Raw genomic sequence first — 18,073 nt, 5'->3', positions numbered from 1 at the left:
AGGAAAATGTTCTAAAAATGTGATTCATTGGTCCATTAACCAAAATTTGTCTTTGAAAGGGGGTCATTTTTGTCAAAGGGTCACTTGGTTTCTGGCTCTATATAGTACTGCCTTAGAGCATCAGCTTTTTTCCTTGGAGGAGAAAGCATTCTTGTGGCTTCCTTATACTAACAGAAAGAATATTTACATGAATGACAATGCCCATTTTTTCCCACTTAATAGTGTTTTATTTTTGCCAGTTACATGTAAAGATAGTTTTCAACATGAACTTTTACAAGATTTTGACTTCCATATTTTTTTCTCTCCCCTTCTTCTCCTCTCTCCCCCCACCCCCTGCCCCAGACAGCTTGCAATAGGCTATGTATGTATAATGTTATTAGACTTATTTCCACGTTAGTCATGTTGTGGAGGAAGAATCCAAACAAAAGGGAAAACCATGAGAAAGGAAAAAAAAGAGAGAAAATAGTGTGCTTTGATCTTCATTCAGACTCCATAGTTCTTTGAATGTGGATAGCATTTTACATCATGAGTCTTTTGGAAATTGGCCATTATTTTGAAAAGTTTTTTCTTAACTATTTGAGCTTCCTGAATGAGACCCACAATTGCTCAAGAGTTCAACCTGGCAGGTGTATGAAGAAAGCTTCTTTTTTCAGACAACGTCATCATAAGATCATAGGTTTACAGCTGGAAGGAACATTGCAGACTATTTCGTCCACACTCAACTTTTATGTGTTCACACAGCTACTGAGTGGTTTGGTTCTACAAGCTAAGAAGTGGTCAGCTAGCCTGATAGACAATGCGGTTAAATGCTTGGCTCTGTGTCATATAGTAAGTAGTAGAGCTAAAGTTCAAGCTTAGGTCCTCACATGCCAAATATAGCATAATTGGTGGGGACAGCCCCTAAACATAATGCATATTTATATATGCTGCTGATGGACAATACCTTGTACCCACAATTGAAGAATCTTAATAGAACAGGTAGAATTACTGATTATGTGGCATGGTCGAGGGACAGTTGATGGGCAGCCTCTGTGTTCCATTGGTTGACGTAAAATGTCAAGATGATTCAAGAAAGGCTTCCAGCAAATTGGGAAAGCCATCCTTGGAGTATTTAAGAGAGCATATGGCTAAAGGTCCCAGAGAATGGGAAAGTGTGGATGAGTGGCTCTCTTGCAGGGTACCCACATCAGTTGAATCACAGGTATTTAAGCATCTTCTGTTTTGTTTTGTTTTGTTTTTCAGGCCAAATACATATCTCAGTGTATTGATGAGATCAAACAAGAATTGAAGCAAGACAACATTGCAGTAAAAGCAAATGCAGTCTGCAAGCTTACCTACGTAAGTACAGTGGTTTGTGAATTGTATTTCATTGTATGGTTACTACTTTAAATGGGTCGTATGACCTATATATGCCCTATGATATCATCCAACCCTCTCATTGCTTTTTCTACAGTCCTTTTAAAAAATAAATTTTATTGATATCTTTTGTTTTTACATCACTGAAATTTATCCTCCCTTCCCAAAAAGCCATCCCATATAACAGATAATATTTTTAAATGAAAAAAAAAATAGATAAAAAGAGGAAGAAGAGAAAACACTCAGCAAAACTTGATCAGTACATCAAAAAAGTCTACAATATAGGTCCAGTGACTGTAGAGCTCCCACATTTACAAAGAAGGCTGAAGTGGAGGTTGGGGAAATAGCTTCACTTCTTTGGGACCATACCATGCTTGTTCTTTGTATTTTTGTCACATTTGCTTTTTAATTTCTCTCTTTTTTTAATGTTAAAAATGTGTTTTAAAAATAGTTTAATTTTGGTATAAAATCATTTTTATACTAAATTATGATATAGCAAATACTTCCCAGCTAACCTTCAAATATATCGACTTTAACAAAACAACATATTTCTTGGTAGAAAGGTGGTGGGCTTGGGGGGTTATATAGAAGCATACATGCATTCTCAGATAGAAGCAGTATTGGCTTTTAATTGTTTTGTGATTTCTAAATTCCTGTTAAACATTTTCTTCTGGATTGTCCCCACTAAGAGTTTTCAGGTTTGATTGCCAAGGCTTGTGGTGGGGTGGGGGAGAAAGGAGGAAGTTATCATCTATAGTGTTAGAAACTACTTCTTTCTTTAGGTCTGATGGAGGCCAAGTCCATTACCTTTTATAGTACTGGTAAGTCATAGTAATGGTCCTTTCTCTTAGCTTCACTTGAGGCCAATTTCTAGCTGTGGGGGTACAAAGTACATTTTTTAATATTAAGATATTTATGTAAAGTAGGGGAAAGGCCCAACCATTTAAATGCCAGCTGTGTACCAAGCACTGTGCTAAGTGCTTTACAAATACCTCATTTGATCTTCTCAACCTCAGGAGGGAGATGCTGTTATGATCCAAATTTACAGTTGAGGAAACTGAGGCAGGCAAAGGTTAAGTGACATATCCAGGGTCACATGGATAGTAAATGCCTTAGGTCAGATTTGAACTCAAGTCTTCCTGATTCCAAGCCAAGAACTCTTTCCATTGCATCATTTAGCTGACTAGGTAGAACGTGCTTTGTAAACCATAAATGTTAGGTTATATTGCTGAAGTGGTTTATTAGATGCTTACCTCCCTATTACCTCTAGGATCATTAGCATTTAAATCCCTTCACACCCTGGTCCCTTACTAATTCCCAGTCTTATACTTTATTCACTTATATTTTCTCAGTGATCCAGTGACACTGGCCTTGCTCTTCCTCTCATATGACATGCCATCCCTTGACTTCATGCCTTTTCACTGGCTATCCCCCCCTAGAAGGAATGCTCTTAATTCTCACCTCTGTCTCCAGGTTCTCTGGCCTCCTGTAAGACTTAATTCAGCTTTCCTCATCTGTAAGAGACCTTTTCCCCTCTTTCTCCTTCCCCATCCCATCCATATACTGTCAGTGCCTCCCCTCTGGGCTTACCTTCCACTTACCTACATAGTTATGTTGTCCCCTCCATTAGACTTTGAGCTCCTTCAGGGCAATGACTGTGTAGATTTGATGCTTAGCACAGTGCCTGACACACAGTAAGTGTTTAATAAATGCTTGTTCACCAACTCACGCACTCCTGGCTTGGAGAGGATCTCTATTCTTGTATTCATTTTGAAAAAAATGAATATCATTAAATTTATTTTTTAATTTAATATTTTATTCTCCCAATTACGTGTAAAAACAATTTTTAAACATCAATTCAAAATTTTTCTTGAGTTCTAAATTCTCTCTCCCTCACCCCCCCATTGAAAAAGCAAGTAATTCGATATAGATTATACATGTGCAGTCATGCAAAACGTATTTCAACATTAGCCATATTGTGAATGAAAACAGACAAATAGCCAAAGAAAAATAAAGAAAAAGTATGCTTTGATCTGCATTCACGCTACATCATTTCTTTCTCCGGAGATGCATAGTATTTTTCATCATAAAGCCTACAGAATTGTTTTAGATCATTGTATTGCTGAGAATAGCTATGGCATTCACCGTTGATCTTCATACAGTATTGCTGTTATTGTGTACAGTGTTTTTCTGGTTCTGCTCATTTCACTTTGCATCAGTTCATGTAAGTCTTTCCAGGTTTTTCTGAGTGTCCTGCTCATCATTTCTTATAGCACAACAGTATTTCATCACAGTCATATACAACAACGTGTTCAACCATCCCCCAGTTGATTTCCAATTCTATGCTCCCACTAGAAGAATGGCTATAAATATTTTTGTACATATAGGTCCTTTTCCTTTTTCCTTTTTATCTCTTTGGGATATAAACGTGGTAGTGGCACTGCTTGATCAAAGGGTATGCATGATTTTATACAGCTTTGGGCATAGTTCCAAATTGTTCTTCAGAATGGTTGAATCAGTATACAACTTCACCAACAGTGAATTAATGTCTTGCTTTTTCCCACAGTCCTCTCCAACATTTGTCATTTTCCTTTTCTGTCATATTAGCCAGTCTGATAGATGTGGGGTGGTAGCTAAGAGTTGTTTTAATTTGCATTTTTCTAATCAATAGGGATTTAGAGCATTTTTTATATGACTGTAGATAGCTTTGATTTCTTCATCTGAAAACTGCCTGTTGATATCCTTTGGCCATTTATCAGTTGAGGAATGGTTCTTATTTCTATAAATTCTATTCCTATATTTTTGAGGGCAGTTCAGGCAGAATATAAGCTCTGGCAGAGCCTACAAAGCTGGATAGACTATAGATAAACAGGCTGTGTCCATCATCAGAAAGTTAACTCTTGAGTAATTAATTGGGGGAGAGATGTGGGGGAGGCTAGCAACTCATAAAGTACCTGTATTCTCTGTATCAATACAGGGAGCACGCATCCAGATGATCCCTCAGACCCTGGGGAAATGAAGGGCCATGGTGTGGAATTTCATCACATTGACACAAATATAAAGTGTAACACTCTTGTGCCTGGATAGTTTTGTGCATTATCTTTCGAATAGATTTCTTGTCAAATTTTAAGTAGATATCAAGCCTTAAAACATGCACACATACAAAGTACATGGTCCTAGGGTGGCCTTCCTCCACATCTGTAAATCTCATTCTTTTTTTTAAGGTTCAGGGGTCATTAAGAAGGAACTATAAAGTTATGGTGTCTTACTCTTATTCCTAACAGTTACAGATGTTGGGATATGACATCAGCTGGGCTGCTTTCAACATTATTGAAGTAATGAGTGCTTCAAAGTTTACATTTAAGGTAAGAGGCCATTGTGTTTGTTTTTAAATATGGCAATCTCTGTCATCATTTCAAAGCCCAGTACAGAGATCCTCAACCTCTTTTTGTTGTTGAGTAAGAACCTATTTTAAAATTTCCTCCAAACCTTTAGATCTTGTATAGGAGTAAAGCTGGAAGTGAGAGAGGGGTGCTACCTATTAACTCCCTGAGAGAAGTAAAGGAAGAGGAAGGGCCACTGCTCCTACCTTCCCTGTCCTCCTTAATAGGAATTCCACCCAACAAAAGTTAAGGGAAAGGGTTATTGGGACATGATAACAAGCTTGGAGATGGACCAGGTGAGACAAGCTGGGAACACATGGGCACTTTCCATGTGACCAGAAAGTCCTGAATTGGATCTTTTGAATGTCGCTTGTCCAGAAGTAGGGAATTATAGAGTCATTAGCAAGGTTTGGCTTCCACTAACAAATACAGTTATTGAACTATTTCAAATCTGATAATTCTGCCTGTTGTTCTAAGTGAAACACTGAGGACTATTTTATTGATATTTACCTACTATGTGTGTTTCGCCAAATTTAAATTCCCCACAATATCAAGAGGGACTGAAGTCAACTCGGTTATTTCTGATATTATGGAACCTAAGAGAGTATAGTGCTTTGGTTAGTGCCTATAGAGGAAATGTATTCCTTGTGACTTTCTGCTTTTACCACCTGGTTCACTTTTGACCTCAGCAGCTTTACAAAACACAATTATTCTGCCTTCTGTCCACTCTTAAGAGATGTATACTGTATTCAGCAGAATTTGAAGTATATTCAGTTGTTTGCTTAAAATATAACTTGGGATTCACAAGCATGTAGTTTAGGATATGTATTCGATCCACTATAGAGGCTAGACTGTAGCATTGAGTTTTTAAAAAAAAGTCACTGATTGCAAAGATGAAGTTAGTGGAAATGGGAAGAATGAACAATCAAACTGGTAACTGATTTGTGTCAGTTTTAGGCAAAGCCTTATTGAATGACATGTAGCATTTTGAAATCACTCCCATTCTAAAACACCGCAATGCTGGGTTGGAATGTTAAAACAAATGTTTTGTTGTCTTGCCAGCCAGAGTTAACAGCTCCCCATGTATATAGCCTGTAGTTCTTTCATGACTACAGGTTTTGTTTTTCGTGGGACTGATGCTCCTAGAGCAGGAGCTTTAGTTCCAAGAAAGGCAAGAATGGTGGCAAAAAATTTAATGCTTCTGTTTTTCTAAATAAACAGCGAGTTGGTTATCTAGCTGCTTCTCAGTGCTTTCATGAAGGAACTGATGTAATTATGCTGACTACCAATCAAATTCGAAAGGTAAGTGATCAGTTTCAGCTGGAACCAGTTTACTTTAGTAAGATTTCACTATTTCCTGTGTACGTGTTTCTCTTTTCCAAAAAGCCATTTATTCTCATTTATAAGGAATATGGTTAGGTCATGATCATCTCTATTTAAAAATTAATAAAAGGGAAAAGACCCTACTACAAAGTAATCTATCAAGCAAGTTTTCTGTATAGTTGTTTATTTTTCCTCAGAAAAGACAAGTCAAAAAGTGAAAACAGTTGCTATAGGAAATAACAGGGTGAATTTTATTCTATTTACCAAGAGCTTGGAGGATTCTGGAAAAATCGTTGAATGTGTATCTTTTTTTAGCTTCTTACTGTGAGCCTCCATTTCTTCATCTCTAAAATGGGGTAATGGCACCGATCTCAGAAGGTTTTTGTGAGGATAATGATATTAGCTAGTACTTGTATAATGCTTTATGCAGTTATTTCATTTGGTCCTCGCAATAGCCCTGTGATGCAGGTGCTGTCATCCTGTCCATTTTACAGATAATGAAACTGAGGCCTAGAAAGATGTAGTGATCTACCCTGAGTCATACAGCTAGTAAGTGTCTGAGGTCTGATTTGAACTCTGATCTTCCAGACTCCAGCTAACCCTAAATGCCCTCTATCCACTTCACCCTCTAGCTGCCTCTAATGAGATAATGTATGCAAAGCACTGTGCAAGCCTATAAGCTCTATATAAGTGTGAACTATTATTATTTCTTGGTTATTTTGAGGGTTGGTCTATTAAAGTGTGCTTTAAGTGATTTGTAATTCCTAGGTATCTGTATGTGAGGTGATCATTGTCGCCTTTCCTTTTGACTTCTCTCTGATGACATCCCATTGGACTCTTTGGGTTAGAAATTGAGCCTTAGTTTTGGGTTATATATTTGTTGTTCAGGCTTATTTTTCTTGTGTTGACTAACATTGAATGAGCTTCACAAGCAGATTACTTTCCCCCTTGAGGAAAATCAGAAAGTGATGAATTCGATAACGTCCTCTTCGTTTTCTCCATTTCAGACAACTTTTTTGGAGGGTGAGGCATTGATTTCATTCCTTAGTTATATAATAATTAAGATAATATAGTGAATTAGGGATATGTAATTTACAAACAGCAGCTGGCGGACTTTTAGTGACTGAAGGCAGCTACTTTTTTTCTAAGTGGACCAAGGTGAGCCAAGTGTGGCTGATTCTGCCTGGCTGTGCTTCTGATCCTTCTCTAAATCCAAACTGGAAGAAAAGCTCAGGTACAGGGCCAAGAGTGTGACTGAGTCCAGCTTTGAAAGTCAGATATAGACACAGTTCATACACCCAGTGTTTTCAGAAAAGGTAATTTGGGGACATCAGAATGATTTGTTGGAGCTATAGATGTAGGACCAGGGATGTATTAACCTTGAAGGAAGATAACAAACTGGGTCTGACTCTTGAGTTTTTTTGTAGTTCATAATGGCACCCAAGTTGTTTGCTAGAGGCACAGGTTGGTGCCCCATGCCAAAGGCTAGAATTCAAGCTAATCCTTTTTTTTTTTTTTTTGCCAGCAGCAATTATTGAACACTTACTCTTTGTATTCTCTTGAGGATATAGAGATATAATACAGAACCCTTGCTGTTACAAAAGATCTTACAGTCTTGTTGGGGAGAAAAAAACATACATCCATGTGCATCCCAGCCCCATTCAGTTCCTTCCCTGTGCAGTGGCTCCCCCCCCCCCCCCCCACAAGGTAGCATGTGCTCAGTCTTAAGATCCACAGGTGTTCCTAGGAGGGTGAAGTCATTGAGGGCTGGAATAGTCAAAGAAGGCTTGGAGTTGGGCATTCAAAAAAGTCAGAGTAGGACTTAGATAAGAGGAAAGAAGAAAGGGGAGTGTAGAAGGCTGTGATTAGAGGAGATGTGGAGTTGGCTGGGAGTGGGACTTATTGTCTTGGGGGTCAGTGAGTTCACCAGTCTGACCTTGGGCAATATATTTTTAGGTTTTTAATAAATAAGTGAGAGAGTTCTTTATGAAACTACAAAGGATTATCTACATATATATGATGTTAGATAATATAGAGGAATAGTTAGAATGGTATTAATGCCAGCCTAAAGTAGAGTTTAAGTATTAAGCATTAAAATAAAGTTTGGCCTTAATCCTGTAGGCAGTTTGATAGCCATTGGGAAGCTTCCTAAATGAACTTGTGTGTTCCTATTCAGTACCAGTTAGAATAACCTTAATCATCCATCCATCCATTCATTTTTCAAAGAACCCCCCCCCCCCACCTCCACCCCCACCCTGGTTCTTCCTTGACTGATCACTCTTACGGGGCCTTTTATCTTTAGTGACCTAGTAAAGTGCCATAGCAGTTTTCTTTGACTTCCAGATGACCATTCTCTAATTATTCAGAAAAGAATACAATGGAAACAAGGAACTTCTGTCAAATAAGTTGCAGGTGATATGGGGTAAACTCTGCTTTTGCTGCCTTCAGCCCTGACACAGGCTTGTGCAAAATTTCTATTTTTATAATTCTTACAAAGACCCAAATGGAAAATCCTATACTGCATATTCTTGTATCTCTTAACTTGAATATTAAATTTCCTAGTGTGCTTAATGAATAAAACTTCAACCTAAATGTAGTTCAAAATAATGTACAACATAATGTCTTTTACTCCAACCTGGGGGGCAGGAATTCAAAATGTATGTTGTAGTTTTTGAAGAAAAAATATTAATACTGTGCCCTGCATTTTCATCTGGCCAGAAACAATTTTATTTAATTTAACATTAATATCCAAGCTATTTCTGGTTTAATGAGAGAAGTGTCCAAAATGACCAAGTGCCCTCTGAAATGTCTCCCCTCCACCCTGCCAGGACTATGTGAGGTGACATTCATAGGAATCTTGAACGAGGAAAAGATCGTAAGAAGTGAAAATACAGTTTGAGGTCAGCAATCAACAATAGTTGAGTGACAAAGTCACCATCCCACTCCTACTTGGACTACTTCCTTCAAGGAGTCAGTGTGACTTCTAGAAGTTGACATTGAGAATCGGTTCCCAATAGCAGATTCCCTTGTAATTGAGTATAGAGCATTGTCTTTGGCTGGATCTCTTCAAGGGTTGTGGAAGACTGGGACTCAAACTTCTGTTCCATCTTTAATCCGTTTCCTTAGGAAAGGCCTTTTGTGCTTAACACCCGATAGTGTTGGAGGGTTAGTAGAAAAGGGGCTTTTTAGACCAGAGAAACATTATTTTTTAATATTTCTGGAGTTACTAAGAATGTGATTTTTTTATACACTTCCACATAGTAATGTAGAAAGATATGACAAAAAGATGATGAGTACAGTACAAAGGAGGGCTTCAAGACTGCAATCTCATTTTTTCTCCTTCTCTGTTTTCATACTTTCTTACTCATTGGAGTCAATGAAGACTCGGGGTAAGCCATAGAACTGTCCACACTTAAGGAACAGTTTCTGAGCCTCTTGATGAGTTATTATTCATTTATACTATTAGGGGGAAAACCCAACTGAAGGGCAAAAGAAGTTTCCAATATTCAGTTCTGAGGAGTTACCCAGACTCTTATTCTTTTTCCTAAACATTTTACTGTCACCCAAAACTGTGTGTTGCTGTCTGGTGACTTTATTTTTAAATTTGTTGTTGGTTACAGTTTAAACCAACCCTTCAAGCAAGGATTTCTTAGACCTATTGATTCTACAGATATGCTACTCTGCTACATGTGGTTATATGAGGAAGCCTGCTTTATAAATTTCTGGTTCTGTGATTTATTATAATAGGTGAATAATTTCATCTGTGGAACCCAGGAGGGTGTTCCTACCTGCAATAGTTTTTTTTAATTGTTTTCTTTTTGAACAGTGTATTCTAAATTCTCCAGTTAAAATAACATAGGCTGTTTCCTTAGAAACTAATTGGATGAGATATTTGCCAAGTTATAGCTTAGCCCACAAAATAGTATGAATGAGAAATTTTATTTCTCCTCAGATTTGTGACTATTGTAATTTTCATTCATTCCATATGTAATACTTCTATGGAAATGTAGCTCATCGTGAGTAGAGTGGATTTGTATGCTTTGTTAAATAGTTCTCCCCTCCGTCTTTGCAGGACCTGAGTAGCCCCAACCAGTATGATACTGGAGTTGCACTGACCGGTTTGTCCTGTTTTGTTACTCCAGATCTTGCCAGAGATTTGGCAAATGACATCATGACTCTGGTGAGTTGGCAGAAGTAACTAGACCTCTCTTTATGATTTCAAGTCTATACCACCTTCTCTCTGACCCTCAATTTTCCTTGTATATAAAATGGGAGATAAAACTTACATCACCTCTAAGTGGTATAAAGATGAATTGTGGGTTGTTGACATAAAAGAGGTGAGGTCTTGAGAATACCCCAGCGATTTATAGCTTGAACTGTTCAGTGTAAAACACACCAGTGACTGGTATTTGTTTTATCCTTTTCACATATCCCTAAAGATATATATTGGAAAGGGGAAGGCAGGGCAATTGGGGTTAAGTGATGACTTGCCCAATGTCACACAGCTAGTAAGTGTGTCAAGCGTCTGAGGCTGGATTTGAACTCAGGTCCTCCTGACTTCAGGGCTGGTGCTCTACTCACTGTGCCACCTAGCTTCTCCCCCCACCCCAGTTATATTTTGATATCATAGTTTGGAGGTGACCCTGGATTATCTAGAGTTTTGTCAGCAGAGAGGTTTATAGTGAAGGTTCTTAACCTGAGATCTGAGAACTTGTTCTTTCTTCACATTTTGATAACTACATTTCATTATAATTGGTCACTTTTATAATCCTATGTATTTTATTTTATGCATTTAAAACATGCTATAAAAGGTTCCATAGGCTTCAGCAGACTTCCAGAGGGGTCCATGACACAAAAACAAGTTAAAGTCGATAAGCATTTTTTTGGATCGTCAGTGATTTAAAATTTTATTATTTTTCCCCAGTTACATGTAAAAACAATTTTTTTTTATTTTTTATTTTTTTTTAAATTTTTTTTTTAAAAACAATTTTTAATATTTGTTGTTTTTTTAAATTTTGAGTTCCAAATTCTTTCCGTCTCTCCTTTTCCTCCCCACCTCATTGAGAAGGCAAGTAATTTGATATAGGTTATACATGTGCAGTCATGTAAAACATTTCCACCTTAGTCATTTTTCAACAAGTATTTTTTTAAGAACCCACTGTGTGCCTGGTACTGTATTAAGCGCTGGAGATACAAAGAAAAGCAGAAGACAGTTCCTGCTGTCGGGGCATTTGCAGTATAATGACAGCATGTAAACAATAATGTACAAACAAGTTCTAGACATGATAGAAGTAATCTCAAAGGATGAGCACTGGCCTTCAGGAGAATTAAAAAAGACTTCTTGCAAATGTGAGATTTTAGTCAGAGAACCAGGAGGATTTCTCCTTGCCATGTACTCTGGGATCAAGAAACACAGGCCTTCTCAAGTTCCTCAAATAAGAGTCTGTCTCAGCTCTGGGCATTTTTAGTGGTTGGCTCCCATGCCTGGAATTCTCTCCATCTTCCCTTTGCCTCCTGGCTGACCTCGCTTCCTTCAGGTGTCAACTAAAATCCCACCTTCTTCAGGAAGCCTTCCCCCCTCCCCCCACAGCCCCTCCCCCGCCCCATGCCAGTGCCTTTTCTCTAAGATTATTTCCATTTTATCTTGTATATATCTTTTTTGTGGTTGTTCGCATGTTACCTCCCCTATTAGCATAGTCAATGTAGTAAGCAAACATTTATTAAGTGCCTACTATGTGTCAGGTACTGTGCTGAGCCCTAGGGATACACAAAGAAGCAAAGTGTCTGCACTTGAGCGGCTTACAATCTAATAGAGACAACAAGCAAAACAATATGTACAAACAGACTATATACAGGATAAATAAGAAATAATTAAAAGAGGGGAAGGCACTAGAATCAAGAGGGGTTGGAGAAGGCTTCGAGTAAAAGATGGGATTTCAATTGGGACTTGAAGGAAGCCAGGGAGCAGAGGAGGGAGAGCATTCCAGGCATGGGAGACAGCCAGAGAAAATGCCCATGGCTGAGAGATGGAGGGTCTTGTTTTGAAGCAGCTGGAAGGCCAGTGTCACTGGATGGAATAGTGCACATCAGGAGTAAGGTAAAAGAAGATTGGAAAGATAGGAGGCAGCAGCCAGTTTATGAAGGGCTTTGAGTGCCAGAGAAATTTTTTATTTGATCCTGGAGGCAATAAGGATCCACTGCAGTTTATCGATTGAAGAAGAGGGGGAGTGACATGGTCATATCTGTACTTTAGTCATTTGTATCTGTAATTTAGTAATTTGGCAGCTGAATGGAGGGTGGATTACAGTGGGGAGAGACTTGAAGCAGGCCAACCCACCAGCAGGCTCTTGCAGGCATGAGGTGATGAGGACCTACACAGCAGCATGGTGGCAGTATCAGTGGAAAGAAGGGTGTATTTGAGAGAGATTGCTAAGGTGAAATCAACGTGTTTTGGCAACATGGCAGGTCAGAGAGAGCGAAGAGTGAAGGATGATACTAAGCTTGCAACCCTCGTGGACAGGGAGGGCAGTGTTGCACTTGATAGCAATAGGGAAGTTTGGAAGCAGGGAAAATTTAGGGGAACTTTTGGATGTGTTGAGTTTAAGACATCTCCTGGACATTCAGTTTGAGATGTCTGAAAGGAAGTGGGGGAAGTGAGACTCCAAGTCAGCAGAGAGGTTAGGGCAGGATAGCTAGATTTGAGAATCATCAGCATAGATCAATGGCAGTTAAATCCATGGGAGCTGATGAGATCACTAAATGAAGCATAGAGAGGGAGAAGAGAAGAAAGCCCAGGACAGAACCCTAAGGGACACCTACAGAGGACATGATTGGGAAGAGGACCAAGCAAAAGAGACTGAGGAGTGATCAGATAGGAAGGAGAACCAGAAGAAAGTGAAGTTCCAAAAACCCAGAGAAAAGAGAGTGTCAAAGAGAAGAGAGTGCTCAACAGTGTCAAATGCTGCAGAGAGGTCAAGAAGAGGGAGGATTGAGAAAAGACCATTGGAGTTGGCAATTAAGAGATCAATAGTAACTTTGGAGAGAGGTTGTTGGAAGCCAGGTTGGAAGGCATTAAAAAGTATATGAGAGGAAAAAAAATGGTGACATCTATTGTAGATGGCCTTTTCAAGGAGTTCAGCCACAAAGAGCAGAAGAGATATAAGGTGAGAGCAGGGATGGAAGGATCAGGTGAATTTTCTGTAGGATGGTGGAGACGTGGGTATATTTATAGGCAGTAGGGAAGGAGCCAGTAGACAGAAATTGAAGGTAAGTTATAGAGTGGGGATGACAGGGGCGGGGAGTCTCTTGGAGGAGATGAAATGGAATGAGATTGCTTGAACAAGTCAATTGGTTGGCCTTTGGGAAGGAGTAAGGCCACCTCTTCATGTGAGACAGAAGTGAAGGAATTGATAGTGACAGAAGGCATCTGAGGGATACAAAATGAGAAGAGGAGAGAAGAGGGAGCTCATCATGAATGACCACAATTTTTTCTGTAAAATATGAAGCAAAAGTTCTCAGCTGAGAGTGGGAGGAGGAGCCATGGGAGGCTTAAGAAGGGATGAAAAGGTTTGGAAGACCTGTTGTGAAGAGTAGGATAGCGAACTGATAGGCGGGAGTGGAATGATTGCCTGGGAGGCCCCACTTGAGATTGTGTAACAAATTTGTAGGAGATCCCAGTCAAAATTGGTGTTCTTCACCTTTGTTTAGAAGCCTGTGTGGCAGATAGTGGGAGTGATGTGCAGTTGAGGCTTGGCAGGCAACAGTCAGCAGTATGATCAGTGGACCTCTATAGAGAACTGGTTCACCAAGGGGGACAGAGACACTAGTGCAGGGGAGATGGCCTGGAAGAAAACTGAAGGTGGAGGGATTGGAGGTCATTGTATGGACTGAGAGGTAGAGTTTGAGAAGAGAAGATAGAGGAGAGGTGGGAAGTCAGTAGATTATGATCAGGGGGATTTTTAAAAAATTCTTCAACATGGAGGTGGTGCATTTGTGAGTGATGGCAAGATCAAAAGGATGACTATCTTGGTGTGATACTGAGGTGGAGTGGAGGAATAGGTCACAGGAAGTGAGGAGGTTAAGGGACTAAGTCATTAGGGTGTTTTGAGGGAAAGACAGTATATTTACTAAGGTTCCCTAGTATAAAGGCAAGAGTTGGGGAGGAGAGAAAAATTCTGAGCTACATCCTGAACTCTTTGAGGAAGGAAAGGGGTGATGTGAATGTCTGTAGAAAATAGCTACCATGATTTTGATTGGGTGGTATATATGAATTGTGTGAACCTCAAAGGAGGAGAGGTTACTGGGTGAGGTAGGGAAAGAACCTGGACATGGCAATGAAGAGCAGGGAGTATTGCAACTCCCCTCCTCAGCCAGTGAGCTGAGGAGAATGTGCGAAGGTGCAACCTGTACTGGAAAGGTAGGCTATCATTGCGATGGCCCAGGCTTCAGTAATTGCTAGATGGAAGGAGTGGGAGAGGAAAAGATTAAGGATGAAGGGAAATTTGTTATCTGTGGAAGAGTGATTCCAAAGGACACAGGGTGAATTTGGAATTTGGTCAGGACTTTGCCTTAACAGAACCTGGCACCTAAGTGCTTAATGGATGCACATTGACTGACTGACTTACTGACATGGGCCTTGACCTCCAGGAGGCTTTGTATATCCAGTTTGGTTAAGGAGATAAAATATATTCTGTCTCTGTCTCTGTCTGTCTGTCTATCTGTCTTTCTCTCTCTCTCTCTCTCTCTCTCTGGAATCATCCATTTTAACCTCATTTTATTAATGAAACTGTTAAGTCCAATTCAAGACAGTAGATAAAATTGTCCAAAACAGAAGCTACAGATCGCAAGCTCTTGAATTAAAGGAGCACACTAGATCATTAACTTTTGGGGATGTTGGTAAGGGCCCAGAGGAAAATGGCAGAGGTGAGAAACTAACTGAACCCTGAAATATGGTTAGGAATAAGCCAAGCTGGGAATGGGGATGGTATTCAGGGTGTATTGGTATGGTCATGACTATGCTTAGCCTCTTTGAACTGAAAAGAGACTGGCATCTATCTTTTGAGGTCTTATGAGGAGATAAGTTGAGGCTGGACTATTTTAGTTTGATTGGACTTTATTTTGAGAAATAAAATAGTTTGTGGAAAGAAATTGTACCTCCTTCATAGCATGAGGAAGCTAGGGAGGCAGAGATTTTTTTAAGTTTTCAAAATCAATCTCACCTATAAATTCCTGATCGTTACAACACTGCGCTTGCACTTTGGGGGAGAGAACTGAAACGAACCTTTGCACGGATCTCCAGTGTGGTATTTGCATCTCCTGTGTTTGTCTGGTTCACAGATGTCACACACGAAGCCTTACATCAGGAAGAAGGCCGTGCTAATCATGTATAAAGTGTTCTTGAAGTACCCAGAGTCCCTCCGCCCTGCCTTCCCTCGTCTAAAAGAAAAGCTTGAGGATCCTGACCCTGGTTTGTTGCATTTCTGTTGTCTTTGGTGTTTTAATAAAGCTGTTCATGTTCAGCAGCAGAGTGGTCTATTACATTCAACGTCTTGATGAGTCCATTTTCTGTGAAAATATGATTAAGGTTGAATGTTAAAAATGGCCTCTTATGGGGCTTTTGTAGTTGGAATACTTTATCAGGTCTAGGTTTGAATAGTGAGGCCCTTTCCAATTCCCATCCCCAAGTCTGCATGGGATGGGTTGAAAACAGGAAGGAGATGTTTGGGTGTGTAAGATGATAGGATAATTTCACACTGAAATATAACTGTAGATAAAAGTAAGCTAAGCCTAGTACATGGAATCTTTGGAACCAGGCATCATCTTGGTCTCATTCTGAATCCATTCAGGCTACTGCCAGTGACCAGTCCCAGAAACAGAAATTTAAAAAAAAAACACAAAAATAACCCTATCCTCAAGGAAGTCTATAAAGGAAATAACATGTACACATATAAATAACCACAAATAAATTGAAGTTGATTTTGCAGGGAAGCAATAGCAGCTGTGGGGAAAGGGGTGGTCAGAGAATGCCTTATGTAAGAGGTGGTGTTTGAGCTGAGTTTTAAGGAATACTAGGCATTGTAGGAAGTAAAGGTGAAGAGGGAGTCAAGTTAGGCATCAAAGACAGTTTGGACAAAGGCATGGAGGTGGGAGATGCCCTGTTATTTGTAAGCAATAACAAAAAGCCTAGTTTGGATGCATGGAGAAGAGTTATGTGTGATGTTGTGAAGGTAGCTTATTGCTAAGTGCCCAAGGGCCTTAAGAGTCAGGAGGACTTTGTATTTGATCATAGTGGGATTAGGGAGCTCTTGGAGCTGGATCATCAGGATTGTGCTGTAGGAACATCACTTGGGCATCCATGTGGATGGCAGATTTTGGAGAGGGAAAAGATTTAAGTCAGAGATGCCAAGCAGAAGCCAGTTACAGTGCTTTAGGTGAGAAGGGATGAGAGCCCAAGTTAGCATGGTCACTGTGTGAATGGACAAAAGCGTTCCGCAGAATCTGGACAGGATGTTTTTTCCACTCCAAGAAAAAGAGTATTTGGAGGGTGAGGATGTGAACAAATAGTTACCTCAGGATGACTTGCCATGTGTACCCTTGCCCCCAGGTACTAAGGTAGTTTTATGTAGCTGCTACTGGAGTGGCACTGTCCTCTAATGATAACCTTCCCTTGTATTCACAGGTGTGCAGTCTGCAGCGGTGAATGTCATCTGTGAACTGGCCAGACGAAATCCCAAAAACTACCTGTCCCTTGCTCCACTATTTTTTAAGTTGATGACTTCTTCCACTAATAATTGGGTCCTCATTAAGATTATCAAATTGGCAAGTATTTTCTTCCCTGGCTTTTTGTTTTCATCAAGAAAATTGTCCATGACCCTAACATTTATTGAATATTTTCTTTACAAATTTTCTTTCTGGTGAAATAAGTAACCATTGGAATGAAGGAAATTAAATAAACTTAATGAACAAGGAATGAAATCGTAGATGGAACTGTTAACATCTATAAAAGCATAATTGAATGAATCGACAAAAGCATAGAAACTCCTTGTCCTCTTCCAAGTTCCAGGTCCTTCGAGCTTGTTATTATTTTTTAAAAATTTAGTTGTAGTCAAAAGACTACACAGTAATATTCACAATAAATTAATGGAGTGAGAATATCTGCTTCTGTAAGGTGATATGCTCAGGAAAAAACTGAACACCTGCTGCAGACCCACCTTGCCCCCAAAAATAAAAGATCATCAAATGTGGTCTATATCCTACCACAAAATAATCTATTGGTTTTTCCTTTTATTCAAATAGTTTGGTGCTCTTACTCCCTTAGAACCAAGGCTGGGAAAAAAACTGATTGAACCCCTCACCAACCTAATACATAGGTAAGTTGGAAGGGAGCATTTTGGATTCCTGTCCTCCAAGCAAGTACATGTTTTCATAAATATGTAATTACAAACTTGAAACAATTACATAGTTTCTTTGTATCAGTCTCTTAAGCAGTGAACAAATATCCAGTTATTTATGGTGCACATTGAGTTATTTCTAGGAATACGTATGGTAATTGGGCCATTCTGAAACACCCCAGGGCAGTAAATTTTAAAAACTAGACAGAACACACATTTCTTATTGGTCTAATTTGCCTTTAGGATCCTATCCCCCCTGACAGTCTGGAATTCTTACAATTGTCACTGAACTTGTCAGAGGGGTGGGCTCCAGGAACTAGCTTATTTTTGTCTATATATATTTTAGGCACTCAATAAATATTTGAATTGTTTAATTTCATACTAATTTGCCTTCTAAGAAGGTTCTGTAATAAAATGACTTACTTTTCATGACACCACTATTTTCAGAGTAATTGCTTTTAGTGCCATACTTCCCAGCCTTGGCTGGGCTTCTTTGTTTGAGCCTAGTGTGTGCTTTGATTAGATAAGAAGAGGTTGCTGGGTTGTCTTGCCGTGACGGTTGAGAAGGCACTTGGGTGTAATTAGAAAGAACAATGGAGTAGGAGCCAGTAGACCTAGATT

General features: G+C 39.4%; 1 protein-coding gene across 1 annotated transcript in view; it reads left to right on the top strand.

Moving 5' to 3' along the window:
* Positions 1-18,073, top strand: part of AP3D1 (adaptor related protein complex 3 subunit delta 1) — a 154,149-nt gene that overhangs the window by 65,465 nt on the left and 70,611 nt on the right. Inside the window, exons 2-8 of the mRNA XM_036755843.1 lie at positions 1,243-1,338; positions 4,641-4,721; positions 5,961-6,041; positions 10,135-10,242; positions 15,399-15,528; positions 16,741-16,880; positions 17,358-17,431. Coding sequence (XP_036611738.1) covers positions 1,243-1,338; positions 4,641-4,721; positions 5,961-6,041; positions 10,135-10,242; positions 15,399-15,528; positions 16,741-16,880; positions 17,358-17,431 — 710 coding nt within the window. The remainder of the gene's footprint in view (positions 1-1,242; positions 1,339-4,640; positions 4,722-5,960; positions 6,042-10,134; positions 10,243-15,398; positions 15,529-16,740; positions 16,881-17,357; positions 17,432-18,073) is intronic.

Source organism: Trichosurus vulpecula, chromosome 1, assembly GCF_011100635.1.
Source record: "Trichosurus vulpecula isolate mTriVul1 chromosome 1, mTriVul1.pri, whole genome shotgun sequence".
NCBI classification, from domain to species: Eukaryota; Metazoa; Chordata; class Mammalia; order Diprotodontia; family Phalangeridae; genus Trichosurus; species Trichosurus vulpecula.
The sequence above is the reverse complement of the archived record's forward strand: the minus strand, read 5'-3'. Positions and strand labels throughout refer to the sequence as shown.